Source organism: Hemiscyllium ocellatum, chromosome 22 (genome assembly GCF_020745735.1).
Source record: "Hemiscyllium ocellatum isolate sHemOce1 chromosome 22, sHemOce1.pat.X.cur, whole genome shotgun sequence".
Classification (NCBI taxonomy): domain Eukaryota; kingdom Metazoa; phylum Chordata; class Chondrichthyes; order Orectolobiformes; family Hemiscylliidae; genus Hemiscyllium; species Hemiscyllium ocellatum.
Window position 1 is genome coordinate 29,251,847 of NC_083422.1, and position 17,928 is coordinate 29,269,774.

The window sequence follows — 17,928 nt, forward strand, 5'->3', positions numbered from 1 at the left end:
AATAATGTGCTTATATAAAATGTCCATGCAAATATATTCAATGGAAGAAACATGGCTAATGGAAGCAGGCTGAAGAGAAGATAACTGCTACAGACAGAGTGATAACTGGCAGGGTATGTGCAAATGGTGTAAGAATAGAGTGCTCATAGAAAGGGGTGGCAGCAGTGATAATGTAGTATTTTGTTCAATTGGTGAGGCAACAGTTGTCTGTTTGAGCAAGTACTTGCATTCGTTGAACTGCTAAATAGGCTGAGGTGTTTAACAGGTGTGATTGCCTTCCATGCATGACAACGTGTAGATTTTGTTACATGTCTAGTGACACCTAAACTCCTTGTCTGCAAATATTGCTATCACATGTACTAGCCTGTCAGTAGGATATTGGATGCACATGCTCATACAAGCCAAAGTGTCACATGATTTTGCTTCAATTGCCATAAGCTACTGGGATTGATTGTATGTTCACCCAAATGGCCCAATTGTCTATTACTTGGTTATCTCACAAGAGATCCTTTGGTAATGTGAGATTGTGCCACTTACCATGGTATCTTGGAAATCATTGACTCTTTTTTTGTACTGGACCTAGGAAATTCACAGTTGTTCACTGTTGAGGACTGCTTTTAGCACTATCCAGAATGAGAATGTAATATGGACTTAGTGGGAGAGCATTTGAGGATCTCGAAGGTGTAAAATCTACCATGTGTGTCTTCCTCATAGTCTCTGTTATAATGTCTATCATATTAATTAAATTTGTATCTCATTGCTATCATGCTATAAATTGCACCTTTTTTCAGGCTTAATCTCATTAGTCTACCAAGCGGTTTTTCTCTACCAAAGCAGGTCTTGTAACTCCCTCCCAGGAAAGACGATGGTAATGGCAAATCTTCCTATACTATACTATGATGAGCATTAGATTCATCTTAGAAGTGGCAAACAATACAGACTCTGTTTAGTTTCCTCTTACATGTTGGCTGTGGTGGAAGCCTGAGGATTTCTTTGGGCATAGTTTTAAAGTGGCTGCTCATGCATATGGCCACCAGCCAGAATAGCTAAACATTCAAGTCTGAGCTGGGAAGTCCATGGAAATGAATCATTAGTCACACCAAGGAAGTTACAGATTGCATTGGGTGCTGATGGTCTGCTGAAGCGATCCTAGTCAAGGGTCAGTTTGACCAGAGCAAATGGACAAGAGGCACCTTGAATTCAGTTGAAATGCTTTGGGCAAGGAGAAAACTTTAAGAAATGGTACCAATATACTGGCTTAGAAAGTTAGTAGTAAAATAATTACTTAGGGCTCAAATTGGGCATCGTGAGGCATAGATATAACAGGGAAATCAAGATTCACAGAAGCAATTTAAAATGAAGTCACTGATTCAGGAACATTGCAAAGCAAAAAAATACAGCAATAAAGGGGCAATTTAGAAACCTAAGCAGACGAAGATAAATGGAAAAAGTTAGGAGACCATAGAGGTTGAAAATACAGGAGATTCATTTCTTAAACTGTGGTAAAGGACTCATCTTATAAAGCTGTGAAAAGCTGGATTCTTTTGTCAAAGCAATTAATAGAACAGCAATTGTTAACCACACTACAGATAGTGTAATTTGTTCAGCAAAGTTGCTAAGGAAATGGGAATCATTCATAAAGGCTGTGATTAGCTGGGTCCATCTAATGAATACTTGAAAAAGGTCACAGAACTTGAATCCTCTACTTTTTCCACAATATTACCCTAAAACATTTGAATACACTTCAGCAGAATTGGTACATTGCAAAATTAAAAGCCTTTAATGCAAGAAAAATAGTCACATTTGAAAATAAAATCTCAGAAATAATAACAATGGGAAGATTTAATTGCAGAGGTGGGCCAAAGAGAACATAATATTGAGTATCTAAGGAAAATAACTCTGAGATACCAAATTGCTTCCAAACTAGACACCAAATCAGAAGCTGATAAAAAATGTACCATTGTAGAAACTGGGGGACATTGTTGATGTTGTAGCTCACCAAGATTTAAAAGAAACAATAGATACTTCTGATTTAGTTCTGAGAGTGTTTGACAATTACTTTAACCTCAATACCAAAGAAATTCTTGAAAGTGGACTATGTATCAGTTGAGTACAGCATCCAGGATAATCCATAGATAACTCCATTAATGATTCTTCCAGATTAGTGGAAAGCTGTGACTATGGAGCTTTGAAATCAGAATTGATAAGAAACAGAATTGTTTTTGGAATTATTGTGCAGTCTTTGTCATATTTATTATGGCCAGCAAAATTTTTCCCTCAATAAAACCATTCAGGTAGTGTGTGAAGCTGAAGCCTAGAAGCAGCACAAATCAATTCTCAGAGAAGATCAACCTTATCACAGGAGATCAGCAGAATGAATTCTGTCTTTAGGTACAAATTTCCTAAAGATACATGTGAGAAATCAGTACAGTCCCAAGGACAGATATCAGATACTAACTGTCATTGTCTTCAATGTTCAGCAAAGGAGCCTCACAGCAGAGGCAGTGCCCAGCTACTGAACAAGAATGTTTCATCTATAAAATGTACACTCTTTCAGAAAATGTGCTGAAATAGGACATAGTAACAGAGTAACCAAAAATCAAACAGCTATTCATACAAAGAAGTCCTTTTGGTAGAACAGGCAACAATAGAATAAATGACAAAAGATATTCCTAGGTGGGAAAAATAATCCAGAGGATATTTATAGGACCATAATATGTAGGAACAGAAGTAGGCAATTTGGACCATCGAGTCTGCTCCACTATTCAATTAGATCATGGCTGATCTCATAATCTTCAACTCCACTTTCTTGACTATAACCCTTGATTTCCTTATTGAATATACATCTGTCTATCTCAGTCTTGAATATGCTCAATACCCAGACTCAACAGCCCTCCGTGATTTAAAAAAAATCCACATAATAACTATCCTTGAGAGAAGAAATTCCTCCTCATCGCTGTCTTAAATGGTGATTCCTTATTTTTAGATTATGATCTTTAGTCATAGACTCTCTCATGATTCCAATTTATTCCAGATCAATCTTCTGACCCTCATTTCCTCAGGTAATCTTTTGTTCCACTTTTGTTGCTTTTTAAAAAATTCTTCATGTTATGGGTAGAAAGAACATTATATCTTTTAGATAGATGTATAAAGCTGAGGAACCCCTTCTGATTTCAATACATATTGCTTTCTGTTTTGCAGTAGGTGGTCTTTCACTTACCTGCAGTTTTTGACTGTCACCTTCATTCTGAGAGGTCGAATTGCTTCTGAAAAGGTGATCCATAAAAATCTGCTGTGTTTGCTGTGTAGCTTTTAAATGCTCTCCTTAAAGTCACAGTCATATGTTATTTCCTACTAGTTTACACCTCAGACTTCTGGATCCAGGATGATCCACAGTATCTAATAGACTCTTTTTAACCTGTCTTCACGTTTTTGTTAGTCCTTTCTAACTAAACCTCTATTCTGACAATAAGTTGACAAAAACAAATCAACTTTTGTATTCTATAATAAACTTTGTGCAGTATCCAAAATCACTCACACCAGAATCCTGGTATCTAATATCTCATTGCTTTTTGTCGCACATGATTTAAGTGTTTTGACTTGGGCTGTGATAGCTTATTCCTGGAACTATCACAAATACCTAAACCTGTGTGCTCAGTTTTAAGTAATCTCTTGAATGCTTTATTCCAGCATTTTTGATTTGGGACTAACACAAAATCTTCACTCTAAGGTAAACTAGTGCACTATATATTCTTCCCTTCTCAGGAGCCACAGGTCCATACAACTATCCTATTCTAAAGACCTCACAGAACTTATTAAAACTCACAGCAAAACTGACCAAAATTCTTCCTCTCTTAGGTTAGGGTACTTTCCTAAACCTTAAAAAAAACAAGTTCACAAGTTTATAACAAATGTTGAGGCCCCATTCTTCATTCTGCTTTGTTACACAATAATCTAAGATAAACAAAATAATTGATTAGTGGTGATCACGAAACCATTCAGTCTGTAGCGTGGCCTCAAAATTGTTTTAAAAGAAGTCACCATGGCTAAAGGAATACTTAAAAGTTCATCATTAACTTAAAATACACACAACACCGACAGGTTAAGTGGAAGATAGACTGAGAGGGGACAAGAGTTGGCATTGGAGCATGGAGGAGCGAAATGGGAAGGGATTGGTATCAAGGGAGTGGAATAGGTGGACTCTCTGGGGAATGGTGAGAGTAGTCATTCAAGGGAAGAAAATAAATAGCCTAAAGGAGAAGTTCAGCACTCTCCATGTGTATGTCCATTTCAGGGCATTGCCTGACAGAGTTCTTAGAGGGCTTGAATTCACCTACAAATTTCAAAATTTTAGTATAGCAGGTTATCACTTTTAACTACATCACGGAACTTTTTTTAAGACAGGAATGAAACAACAATAATGTCATAAGGTGCTGCATTAGTCGATGTGGGATTTTACATATGCAAATGAGTTTAAGCAGAAACATAAGCAAAAATAAAATGAATTCTGAAAACTGGTGCAATTTATGCCTGGATTTCCAACTGAGTCCAAGAAAAACTTCCACCCAATGTATCTGTAAACTAGACACTCAACTTATATCCATCACAGAAAGCCTCCAAGTTACTGTATAATTTTTATTCTACTGAGCTTTGCATTCATTTAGTTTTATCTTGCACCCAAAAAAAGCCATTTTTACTGATGAGTGAGAACATCAATAACATTTATTGATAAAACAAACCAAATTTGAGGTGCTAATTTGAACATTATTTCTGCCATCTCTTGACTTTCAATGGATCAGCTGATAAAGATATGTTTTTATTTCCATATTCTGGCAGATTTCTACATTATACCTCGCCATTTATTTGCACCAAATATTCTCTTAAGAGATTTGAAAATTCTGAGAACTAACAGTGATACATGTTATGCAGATCTGAGACTTAACTAATTAAAATACAATGAAAATTCAAACAATGACATTTTTTAACATTTTTATTTTTTATTTTGGGAGTCAGTAGTGAATTCTGATTAATCTAGTTTCACTCATATCATGATTACAGAAAATGTTAAAAATTAATTTTAGAAATCATAAGCTCATAATAAAAGTATTGTAGGAAGAGATAGTTGGCATATTCCATTTCCCATTTTTACCCTATTAAATAAAACTAAAACATGACCTTTTAGCAAAATATGACCAATAGTTTACAGTCAACAAGCTTTAAAATTCTAAAAAGCTCTTACTAGGAATAAATCCATTTGCAGAATTATACTAAGCAATTGTAATAAATGTTGACACCATAAAAGAAGATTTAAAATTTTCAGCTTCATATATATATATACAAACCTCTGTACATAATGATTACACTCCATGGACAAAGCAGTAATTGGTTTCAAAGACTATTACTTTACCCGTCTTATTTGAAAATTAAGCGAAGTTTTATATCTGAGAATGGAATGGTGATTTGCTATTTAAACTGAAACCAAAAGAAGTAATATATGCATGTACTTTTATAGCAAGAATCATTGGTCTGGATGTTGCAGTGGTAATGATGGTGAAATTGTCAATATTTTCAGACATCACACTTATGAAACATATGCACAGTAAACAAGGAAATAGGGAAATTGTTTACGTGACTCCATGCTTCTCCAAAGGGTGCCTGTTGTAATCAATTAGAAATCACTGAACTGATTAGAACTTTATGTTTTACACTGTAATGTTTCTGTTGAAAATCTCCCATTCCCGAAACGTGATGCCTTTTTAATCAGCTGCAATTTAATTTTCAATAGTGTATCTCTTTCATGCCAGAAAACTGATTTGATATTTGTGTAATGTCAATTTCTTTCCATTGCAAAAAATTCCTTGATTTTAGTTTTCTTTAAATGTTTATGATATTCCAGCTTCAAATACTTATGACCAATCATTGTTTAAAATTTAAGTGCATTCTACTTTCTGGTTTGGTGCAATGAGCATACTTCAATGTAACAGGTTGCTCACTCTACTCAATGTTACTTCTGCTGCTGGATCTTGAGAGATTTTCATAACTTGGCATCAGTTTGAAACTAATGCTAGGAAAGATGAAATTCGCACCACTGTGTCTTCAAAGTCAGTGATGGATAAATCACATTTGCCACTGTCTGCAAAATCCTGCCCAATAAATTAGTTTCCAAACCAAATGCCAGAAATTTTAAGCCACTCAGCAACATTTTCAATCTCTTATAGGACAAAAGGAATTTCAAATACATTTCAGCTGTTTAGCATTTTTTGCACATTGTATGTATTTATTAATATTTAAAGCTCAGCAGCAGAATCTGTTGGTTAAAGTACATACTTTTTGTCTCATTGTTCTAATTGGAATCACTGCAATAAACTGTATTGATCTAAATGAGGTGCATCATTTTGTTCCATTCCCTCAGTTTGAAAACTAAAAAAAATTTGCAGACTGCATATTTTGTCTTCTGAAATGGAATTGTGTCGTTAGAATTGGTAAAGAGTTCAGTGAAATACATCACTGCCCAATCCCAGAATCTACGGAGGTTTGTTTTCGAGTTGTTTTTGGAGGAGGAGGAGGAGGAGGAGTCTTGCTCGGTAGAGGTGGTGGGAGCTGTGGAAAGAAAATCATTTTAGTGAGCTGTTTCTCTGACTTACAGAAACTCTAACAGTGAGCTTGGCTTCTATTGAATACAGTCTTAAATAGATTTAACGTTGTCATATTATGGCAAAGATTCAACAATACAAGGATAAAGAACAGTGTTGATATTTGTGAATTATTTGCAAAACAGTTAAACACGATTATTTTCTATTATTCAGATGATTTATCAGCAATTACAGTGAATGGATTTATGCAAATTATGCTGCAACACCAGTTGTGCAGTTAGCCATGGAACTCTGAGTTGCATTGGGAGTTTTGAAAATTACATCTTGTATTTTTGTCTCATCAGCGATAAGTGATGATATCTATATCTACTATATCTGATATAATAGAAATAAATTAAAATGATTGCAAGTTAAGCCTTATCTAATTAAGTTTGAGTACCCTCTTAAATGATGTGATAAACCTTAACTACTTTAGTCAACCTCTCCAGCTCTGAAGATGCACTATTAAAAGCATGGATTCTTATTTCTTCAGATTTGAATTTCTAATTTTTAAATAAGTTATATCTAAAATTGCCATACTTCTCCAAAATCATTTTTCTTTCAGCCATTTTTTCTCTCTCTCTTAAACAATCCTTTCTTTCACTCTTGATTTCTTAATTTGGTACCTGATTTCGCTTTGAATTTTCCTCATCATTTACCTTGCTTTTTCCTGTTTATTTCATGATGCTTTAGGTTTATTGGTTATTGTTACTGTGATCTCTCAGGTTGCAGATGCCTTCCTACCCTCATTGAGGTACTGTCAACTAAAAAACCCTTAAGAAATTAAACCTGCAAAAGCAAGTCTAATAAAATACCCATTAGATATCTTGCCACAGCAAATATATTTATCAAACTAATTTTATCAAATTAAATCAAACATTTTTGAAGTTTAATTGTGAAACTTTTAAAATTGCCAAGATTGACAGGTGCTAGTAGTTCAAAATACAGCCAAATGATTTTTTTTTCTTTATTCATTCACGAGATGAAGGCGCTGCTGGCTAGATAGCATTTATTGCCCAGAGGGCAGTTAAGAGTCAATCGCATTGCTATGGGTCTGAAGTCATATGTAGGCCAGACCAGGTAAGCAATGGCAGCTTCCTTCTGTGAAGAACATTAGTGAACCAGATGAATTTTTCCACCAATTGACATGGGTTCATGGTCGCCATTAGACACTTAATTCCAGATTTTTATTGAATTCAAATTCCACTATCTGCCATGGCGGGATTTGAACCAGGGTCCCCAAATCATTTCCCAGGCCTCTGAATTAACAGTCTAGCAACAATACTACGAGGCCACCGCCTCCCCCAAGTAGCTGACCTCTCTTAGTATCAACTTAGTAAACAAAACAAACTGTAACTTCACAGAGTTTTACTCTAATGAAGAAAAGTGATCAAATGTACTTAAATAGACTTACTAGAAAAATTAAAGTTAATAATTTCTCAGAATACAGGTAATTGATCCAAAGATACTGCAATTATGAAAAGAGAAATTTTGCTATTCAGCTTTAGATCTATGATTACCCTTGGTTGTAGAGGTGCAATGGAAATGGCAGATTCTTGACTATCAGTCAGAGTTCCATAATCACCAGAATTGCTTTTGAGAGGAAGAGGAGGTGGTAGTCCAGTCTGCTCAGGATTATCTGAGCCATTAAGATCCACATCTAGAAAGAATAGGTTGAAATTGTATTTCAATTTTAATCAGGATTTATTTGGTATGCAACATTTTCTCTTGCACACAAAGAAATTATAAAATGCAACTTTGAATAAATTGTGAGAAACACAAACAGAGCGAACAAAATAAAGTACAAATAGGTAAATACATAACTTAAACTACAAACAATACTTAAGAATGTAATATATCTAAAACTAGATACAGTATCCTTTGAAACTAAAGTATTATAAAGAATATATCTTAGAATAAGCTTATATTTTGTGAGTCATTTAGTGGGCAATTGAAAAATACAAATTCTATTAATTCCTGGCCAGTATTAGGAAAATATGGCATATGACTTAATTCTATGAAATAATGCGTCTAGTTACACTGTAACAATGATTTTATTGCTTAAGCTGGTGCAATTAATTTGAATGTGAAAAATAATTAAATCTCAGGAACATTTCAGAGTGTCTTAATTTGATTCATTGTGGTTTATTCCTAAGTTATGCTAATTTTCTCCTGTACATTAGAGATCTTATCATATGTAGAGGAAATTTTTCTCCTTTTAAATGTGAAGGCATGGATATTTTGATTTTTTTTTCATGTAAGTACAAATATAATTGCTCAACTTACGCCTGAATGTGGAAAAGATGTCATCTTCCCCATTTTTCCCACCATTCCATTTTGCATGCATACACACAATGCTTTCTGTTTCTGTCTCTCATGCCTCTTTCACAAAATATACCACAAATTATTTGATACCAGGCTATATTATATATTTATTAGTAAGATAACGTGCAACTTTTCTTCTCAGGTAGAAAGACAGTGCTGTCATGAAATAAAGCCTTTTTGTCATTTATTAACATATAAATACAAATGAAAAGAAAGCATTTGAATTGAAACCTATCCCCATTTGTTTTGATGATTATATATTAGTCTTGCACAGCAAGATTAGTCATGAAGATGGCCAGTGAAAGAAATAGCTAAACAACCTAATTAATGCTGTAATACTGGCTATAGCCACAACCTTGTGTAATCTATTTTCAGTCCTGAGCTTCAGTGTGCTATGTTCTATATACTGAACTCATACAACATGGTGTGCATTTTGTGGTAGTGGCAAAACAAGGTTGTTCGCCACTGGGCTCAAAGAAAGCATTGTTGATAGAATTAGTGATCTTGGTGGTGAGGACATGAATTATCTTTCTGTGAAATTAATGGTCATGTTTTCAATGGGGGCTCCCAGAATTAAAGTGCAGCAACCTGATCAAGCTTCTTAAGTACTCAGTTACAATAAAATTACTCACTGACAACCAACTATGAAAAGTAAAGTGTTAGCAATCAGAACAGGTCTTTATAATTTAACCAATACTGTAGGCATTTATAGACACTCCATATATTTTTCAGGGCCAGATGAGTGGTCCAGAAGTAAGTATTACTCAAATTGCTGTTATAAACACAGTTAAACTTCTTTGAACAAGCCTTAAATGTTTCTGAAGTTTCTAACAATGGCATAAGAATGGAAAGGGAAAGTTCTGGTCAGATCAACTTACCGCCTTATTTCACTGTAGGTGTCTACTATGTAACCCATGAAAAAATAGGGAAAGACAGACTTCATTTTCAGGCCTTTTATATTTTTAATCATCTGAATCTGATCAGATAGACTGTCACCAAAACCCCTTTAAGTTTATGTTCCAGTTCAATCTTATTTATAAATGATATATTGAGCATTAAACCAAGATTCAATAAAACAACTCTGCCAATGCCAGCAAAATGTGGGTGTTAAAGAATTTGGCTCCCACGAATGTTCCAGGTATGGCATTTCAATTTTGCACAGTATTTTAATATTAAAAAAAGCTCTTACTTCTCTTTTTCTTATTTTGTCCTTTACCTTACTTATCAGAAAGAAACAACTGTTTCCAACCTTATAAAATAATCTCAGAACATTTTCACTAGGATCTTACAATTTAGATTTCCCTCCCAGAAAATTGTTTCAACAAATTGCTTCTGCAATTTCTACACAGTGTGGTCTCTTCTCCTGTAATGGGTTGCTTAACATGGGACAAATATCCTAACTGCAGCCATATAAATGATCTACATGTTTGTTCTTGAACTTTTTGACATGCACCTATAAAATGACTAATTTCAAACTTAAGTAAAATATTGCTTTACCATCTACCTCCCTATTTTAAAAGATAAGTTTCTGATAACAAGATAGTAATCATTCATTCATTTCATCCATACAAAAAAATCTAAATTGTTTCAATGCTAATTGTTTTGAAAGTACTTCAGAGATTTTGCCTGTACTAAATTTGCAGAAAGACTGTAATTCTGATCATAGGTGATAAAAAAAATTCTGACATCAGTCCTAAATCTATCTTTTATTATTGATTTAAACTCTATCGTCTTCTCCTAATCTTGATAACTGTTTATATTTTCAAACTTCTTTCCCAATTCTCGAACTACCTCCACACTGACAGCTTTCAGACACTTCATTTCCATGCTGTAAACCCAACTGATTTGCATATTTCCTAAAATGGGCAAAATTTGCCATTATGGACTCGCCTGGTCTACCATTTTTGTATTTGTTCATGGGATGTGGATCTTGTTGGCGAGGCCGGCATTTATTGACCATCCTTAATTAAGTGTCAATCAAAATTCTGTAAGTATGGAATCAAACATATGGAATAACAGGTAAGGACGATAATTTCCTTCCATAGGGGACATTAATGAACTAGATGGGCTTTTCCTTACAATTGATAATGGTTTCATAGTGATTATTAGACTCTTAATTCCAGATTTTTATTGAATTCAAACTTCACCATCTGCCATTTTAGGATTCAAATCCAGGTCCCCAGAACAATACCCAGATCTCTGGATTAATAGGCTAGTGGTAATACCACTAGGCCAGCACCATCTGATTTGAATAGATCTTGAATAAGTCCTCATAAGAATAGCATCAAGATAATTTCTGCCCTGAGCAGTATGCAGTTTATCCTCAAACAATTTGCAGTCTGTTGCTTCAGCTTTGAGTTTCCACATTTGTTTTATGCATCAGATGGGCATGTTGGCTTAGAAATTTGATCACACGTGAAAATGGATGAGCATTGCAGATTCTAGTTCATGTAAGACATTGCAGACCCAAGTCCAAATTGTACTTTTTCACTAAAAAGGCAATCGAAATCTTGAATTTTCTTGTTTTAGAAGGCAACAGATTTTGGAACAATTGAAGCTTTCAAGACTGAGATTGCTAGATTTTTATTTAGTAATGATATCAAGGAAGTCCGAGATAAGATAGATACAGGATCACTGCAGGTGACAGAACAGGTGGCAAGAGCAGTTAATAATAAATCATTAAGTTAATAAAGCATACTGCATTAATGGGGCATTGAGTACAAGAGCAAGGAAATGATGTTAAACCTGAACAAAACACTTGATAGACCTCAGCTGGAGTAATGTGTACAGTTGTGAGTACTACATTATAGGAAAGATGTGAATCCATCGAAGACAGTGCGAAAACGGTTTACAAGAAAGGTTCCAGGAATGAGAGACTTCAGATATAAAGATAGATTGAACAAGTTGGAATTGTTCTCCATGAAGAGAAGGCTGAGAGCAATTTTGATAGAAGTTTTCAAAATCTTGGTGGAACTGGATGGAGCAGATAGGGAGAAGATGTTCTTTCTCGCAAAAAAAGAATAAGAGGACATAGATTTAAAATGATGTGCAAATAAAGCAAGGTGACATGAGAAAGCTTATTCACATGGTGAGTAATTGGGGTATGGGGTGCACTCCTGGAAATATGATGGAGGTAGGTTCAAGTGAGGTACTCAAAGGGGCATTGGATGGTTATGATGTTCTTTTTGACACAACCTCAGCACATCTGAATGAACACTGACTTCTTGCAATAAGCAACACTGCATTTTCTATAGAGTACTTGAACTTTGCAATGGAATAAAAGACAAAGCTAGGTTGATTATACTTCCAACACTGTCTTTGAGTTTGTGAAATGCGAAGCATTATGAGATGCAAAGTATAATGTGATTCAAATCTTGATGGATGTGCATTGTTATGACTGAGATGGGTGTGCACTGTCTTTCTCACTATTCCGTGGATCACAACATAAATTTAATTGTTTTACCCAATATGCAATAAGGCCAACTGAATGCATTCTTTATCTTTCATGCAGAATAAAATCAATCCACCAACTAGGTTTCCTTCATAAACAAAAATAATGCAAAACTGGTTCCTGCTCACAGTTTGTAATATGAAAATGTAAATGTTTATTTCTCTAAATAACCCCTAAACCATATACACAACACACACATATCATGTAAAGGGTACAAATCGCTGCAGAGTTTTAAAAAAAAACTTTTGGTCAATGTCTTAGTCCTTTAAATCAAAGAAGTTTGAAATGTTCAGATGCTCAAAGATGTATGTCACTGAACAGCTGCGATTGTCTCTGGGGACCTTTGCAGATGCAGTCATTGAGGAAATAACTGACAAACTCTATCAGAGGCTTCTCATGCAAAAGCAGCTGGACCACAACAGGGCTTCTTTACCAGAAACAGGAGACCTGAACTGTGAAGTTTCTTTCTTTTAATAGGCTTCTCCACAGTCACTCCAACTATTATGCAAAGTTGAAACTGAAGTTGACATAAACTAAAGCCAGGACTCTCCAGTTCACAAGCAGTTATCACAAGGCACGTGATAACTCCAATGTCCTTATATTGACTTCTTTAAAACACAAATTCATACATCTCAAATCCACAAAATGATGAAAGATGATGCCTTCGAAAACAGGTTTGGATGTGCTGGCAATGAAGGCTACCTCCCAATTACAGAATCACTAAAATCGTGTGTTGCAACAAGAAGCAATGAAAATAGGTGTGATGAGGGTATGTCATTCGTAATGCTTTGTTTTTAAAAAGGTAGCGCTTTCAGTAACCAGTGTAGTTTGCGTTTACAAAAGATAAATTGAAGAATGTAATACAAAAGTTTTGTTCCAAGAAAGCATTTGCTGAACAGGACGCTATTTGCACTCTTATGGATCAATGCTAGTAAGTAATTGGCTCTTACAAAAATAAATGCTTGTCAATGTAATTCCTTTTGGGATACATCATAATACTTACTCAGGCCAGGTTGTAAGGAGAAGGATAATTTGGGTTTGGGAGTTACTGGCGTTGTTATTGGTGGTGCAGTCAACCGTTTATCAGCTGACATATTAAGCACCTGGCTCTTTGGTCTTTGCGGTCTTAACGGACTGATCTGAAAACAAGAGAAAAGTTACGGTATGAAAAGAATCATGGCTTGAACAGAATCAATTTATCTTACAATGCAAGAATGGCTTGTCATGTGCCAAGTTAATTACTAGAAAATAAGGGTTTGCTACTTTGATTTAATACATTTGTTATGCATAGGTAACTTGATAATCTGACATTAATGTCACAATTATCGAGATGTAGGACTTTTAGTTCTGTGAGTGTATGCACTGCGTCAGTGGATGAGAAGTCTCATGTTTGATACTAGTTTGTACTCAGTAAAGGTGGCAATAGGAATACTTCAATTGATTGTAATGTGATTTGTTTGGATTTTAATTTGATATCATTTTGATTATCATGTAATTAATTAACTCATATCATGTGGACTTATACACTTGAGAAATAGTATATTTGAGGATTGGTAGTTCCTCTGGAACTATACCCAATTTAAGCAACAATTTTCAGGAAAGGAGAAAAAAAGTTGGAAAACAAAATCTTAAATCTCCATTTTATGTCAACTCATTTGTTGCAGTAGTTGAAACAACTAGTAATATTATATATTGGCATGGATCACAGTTGAGTTTGCTTCTTATTATGCAATCTCATCAGGATTTTATTCCATACACATCTAGCTTCATGATAACTATTACAGTAAAATGATTTAGCTCTAAGTAAAATCACTAAAAGTAGCAATAGCTTAATTGCAAAACATCCTTTGAAAAAGAGACACTACAAAAAACCTAAACACAATAGTTAAATAGTACTTCTGATTATTGACAGGATGCTATTTTGGCTTCCTTTTTTTCAATTGGAAACCTTTAATGTTCAATTTGGGTAGAACTGTGCATGTTATTTTACAAAGTTATGTTGTAAAATGGTTCAATGTACTTAGTTACCCAGCAAGATAATTTTCACCCTAGGGACTTACCTGTCCTCTTGAAGCGTTCTGACGTACTTGGAAAACCTATTTTGTTTTGAAATCTGAATATGAATTAATTACCCCTTTTAAAACATTTGACTATGACATTATACTTATTTAAAAGAAAATCCTTGCAACGTGACAAAGTGAAAGTTTGTCAACTGTGCAATTTCTTAATGTTACATTACCTCTTACAGTGTTTGCAATGCTAAATGTTTCAAGCATTCATTAAAATGGTTTCTCCTAATTATTTCATGGTTCTCAGAACTTGCATTTTAAGTAGTCAGGAGAAACACTGAATATTTAAATTGCAGTTACTTTATCCAGAAGTCGACAGAGGTTCCTAGCTCATAAATTATCTTGCAATTACTGTTTCAGACAGAATCACTGTCTCTGTAGTCTGGCCAGAAGTATTACCCAGCTGATGGAATTTTAAAGATCTAAATATCCTCCTCCTTAATCAGCTTCACCTTCTGTGATTTTAATTTGAACCTGCTACACTTATCAATGCTATTTTCATTATTTCTCAATGATAAATGCATTTTCCAGATACTTAGCCACCTAGCAGGGATATTTTCATTCTAGGTACTTGTGTGCCCTCTAAGTGCCTCTGATGTACTTGGAAAACAAATTCTGTTTCAAGTTAAAAATCACACAACACCAGGTTATAGTCCAACAGAGCGCTCTGAAAGCTAGTGCTTCCAATTAAACCTGTTGGACTATAACCTGGTGTTGTGTGATTTTAACTGTGTACACCCCTGTCCAACACCCGCATCTCCAAATCAAATTTTGTTTTGAAATTTAAATGTGAATCTGTTATCCATTTTTGAAAATCTGATTATGATTTTATACTTATTAAAATATCCTTACAATGTGACATCAATTAAAGGTTTAAAATATGGAGAATCATCAACAGCAAATTGGGTTACATTTTCAATATCAACAATGCAATTTCATAATATTACGTTTCCTCTTACAGACTTAGAAAATGCAATGCCAAATGTTTCAAGCATTCATTAAAATAGTTCCTCTTATTTATTTCACGGTTCTCAGAACTTGTATTTTAAGTAGTCAGGAGAAACACTGAATATTTAAATGGAAGTTACTTGTTCCAGAAGTCGACAGAAGCTCCTAGTTCATTAATTATCTTGCAATTACCGTTTCAGAAAGAATCACTGCCTCTGTAGACTGGCCAGAAATATCAGTAGTTTTAAATTCTTTGTCAAACATTTCTTGATGCTTGCTATTCCTTTTTTCCTTTTTTCGTTCTCTCTTATCTTTGTCTGTTTCATCTTTGTCCAATTTATCCTGAGATCTTGAATGCATTTTCTTTGGAAGAAGTGGTTCAAGAATAAATCTAAAGTAAACAATATTAAATAATGAAAAAAATGGATTTTCTCTTACAAATAATTAAATCTGATGTTACAATACAAAACCTGTTTAGATTAGTTCAGATTATTACAGTGTGGAAACAGGCCCTTCGGCCCAACAAGTCCACACCGACCCTCTGAAGAGCAACCCATCCAGACCCATTTCCCTACATTTACCCCTTCACCTAACACTATGGGCAATTTAGCATGGTCAATTCACCTAACCTGCACATTTTTGGACAATGGGAGGAAACTGGAGCACCCGGAGGAAACCTACGCAGACACGGGGAGAATGTGCAAACTCCACACAGACAGTTGCCTGAGGCGGGAACTGGCGCTGTGAGGCAGCAGTGCTAACCACTGTGCCACCGTGCCACCCATTATTTTCTATTAATACAATTTAAAGGACACGTTCTCGAAAAATATTTTGGTACAAAATATTACTGATGGACATTTCATAAAACTCCATTCGAGCAAATTACAATCCATAGAATGTTGACCAATTTTTACCTTTTAAGAATAAATGTTAACCAATTCTTTATTTTGGTTATGATGCAAAAGTCCCCGAAATATCAGTACTCATATCCTGGATTTTCTATTCTGCATTATTTTAATATTGACATTACTATTAGTGACAATGTACTTGCTCCAGAACAAAATTATTTAAGAGATTTTGGAATTTTCACTTATACTGTATTTTGAAATAATGCTTAGATTGAAAATTATATAGGCTGACATATTAAGATTATCTAAATTGGACATAAGAAATAAATTCTGCTGCACATGAAATGATTTTAAATGCTATTAATGGTTTACCTTTACAAACTATAACAGACAGTCATAATCAATTGCTGTCCTATTCTGGACCTGAATTTATTTCTAAAACTAATAGTTAAGCCTTAGCTATATACTTTAGGCCTTCTAACACTTTAAAAATGGAAAACTTCTTTACTTTAACCAAGACAAACTTTTAAACACATTTCAGTCATGGTTTGCAAATAGAAATCATTACACGACCAATAGTTAGCAAATACACAAATAAACTAAGTTGCAGCATATTTAACCATGAGGAAGCATTAGGAAATCATATACTTTTAGCTTGTCTTCCAGCAAACTTTCGATGGATTCGATTTCTGAAGAAATGCAAGATTCATTGGTCCCTGTTACTACTACTCATGCTTGGCTTCAGTCATCATCACCAATTCAGTTTGTAAAAATTGATGAAAGTATTTAATATATTGTCCTATCCTGATGATTCATAGGAACGTATATCCAATTTATCCTCTGGTGGACCCATCTGCCGTTTGAACTTCTTGTGATAATCATAGCTGTACTATTTCCCCAGATAAATCTTTGTGCGACCTATCACTGCATTTCTTCGACATTTCTTTTCCTTCTATACTTAGATTGCAGAATAAATTCCAATCCAACTCATTTTTGTTTTTGTTTTTAAATACTTGTCTCCCTGGTAATTTAAGATCATCAGAGTTGATGATCTGGAATCTGAGCTTCAAACACTGTGGCACATCCGGGAGGGGGAGAGTTACCTGGACGCTTTGTTTCAGGAGGCAGTCACTCCTGGGAGATTAAGTAATTCACATTCAGTTAGTGATCAGGGACATCAGAGTGTGACTGTAAGTGAGGCAGGTAGGGGGAACCGGAGTTCAGGAGTGCAGGAGCCTCAGCCCTTGACCTTGTCCAACAGGTATGAGATTCTTGCTCCCTGTACGGATGAGGAAAAGGGCTCTGGACAGGATGAGCCACGGCACCATGGTGCAGAAGGCCATTCAAAAGGGGGGAGCAAAAAGACAAGTAGTCGTTATAGGGGATTCTATAATTAAGGGGACAGATAGTATCTTCTGCAAGCCGGATCGGGAGTCTTGCATGATGTGTTGCCTGCCCAGTGCCAGGGTGCGGGACATCTCTGATCAGCTTGAAAGGATATTGGAGCAGGAGGGGGAGGATCCAGTTGTTGTGGTCCACGTTGGGACTAACAACATAGGCAAAGCTAGGGTGGAGGACCTGTTTGGGTATTATCAAGCACGAGGAAGGAAATTGAAGTACAGGTCCTCATGGGTCATAATCTCCGGATTACTGCC

The 17,928-nt window shown here is 35.1% G+C and overlaps 1 protein-coding gene across 1 annotated transcript in view; it reads right to left on the minus strand.

Annotated features, from left to right (window-relative positions):
- Positions 1-5,010: 5,010 nt before the first annotated feature.
- The window catches only part of dock1 (dedicator of cytokinesis 1), a 594,554-nt gene continuing 581,636 nt past the window's right edge, over positions 5,011-17,928 (minus strand). Inside the window, exons 49-52 of the mRNA XM_060841973.1 lie at positions 15,618-15,816; positions 13,412-13,547; positions 8,153-8,292; positions 5,011-6,600 (exon numbers count right to left, since the gene is read on the minus strand). Coding sequence (XP_060697956.1) covers positions 6,505-6,600; positions 8,153-8,292; positions 13,412-13,547; positions 15,618-15,816 — 571 coding nt within the window. The 3' untranslated portion in view covers positions 5,011-6,504. The remainder of the gene's footprint in view (positions 6,601-8,152; positions 8,293-13,411; positions 13,548-15,617; positions 15,817-17,928) is intronic.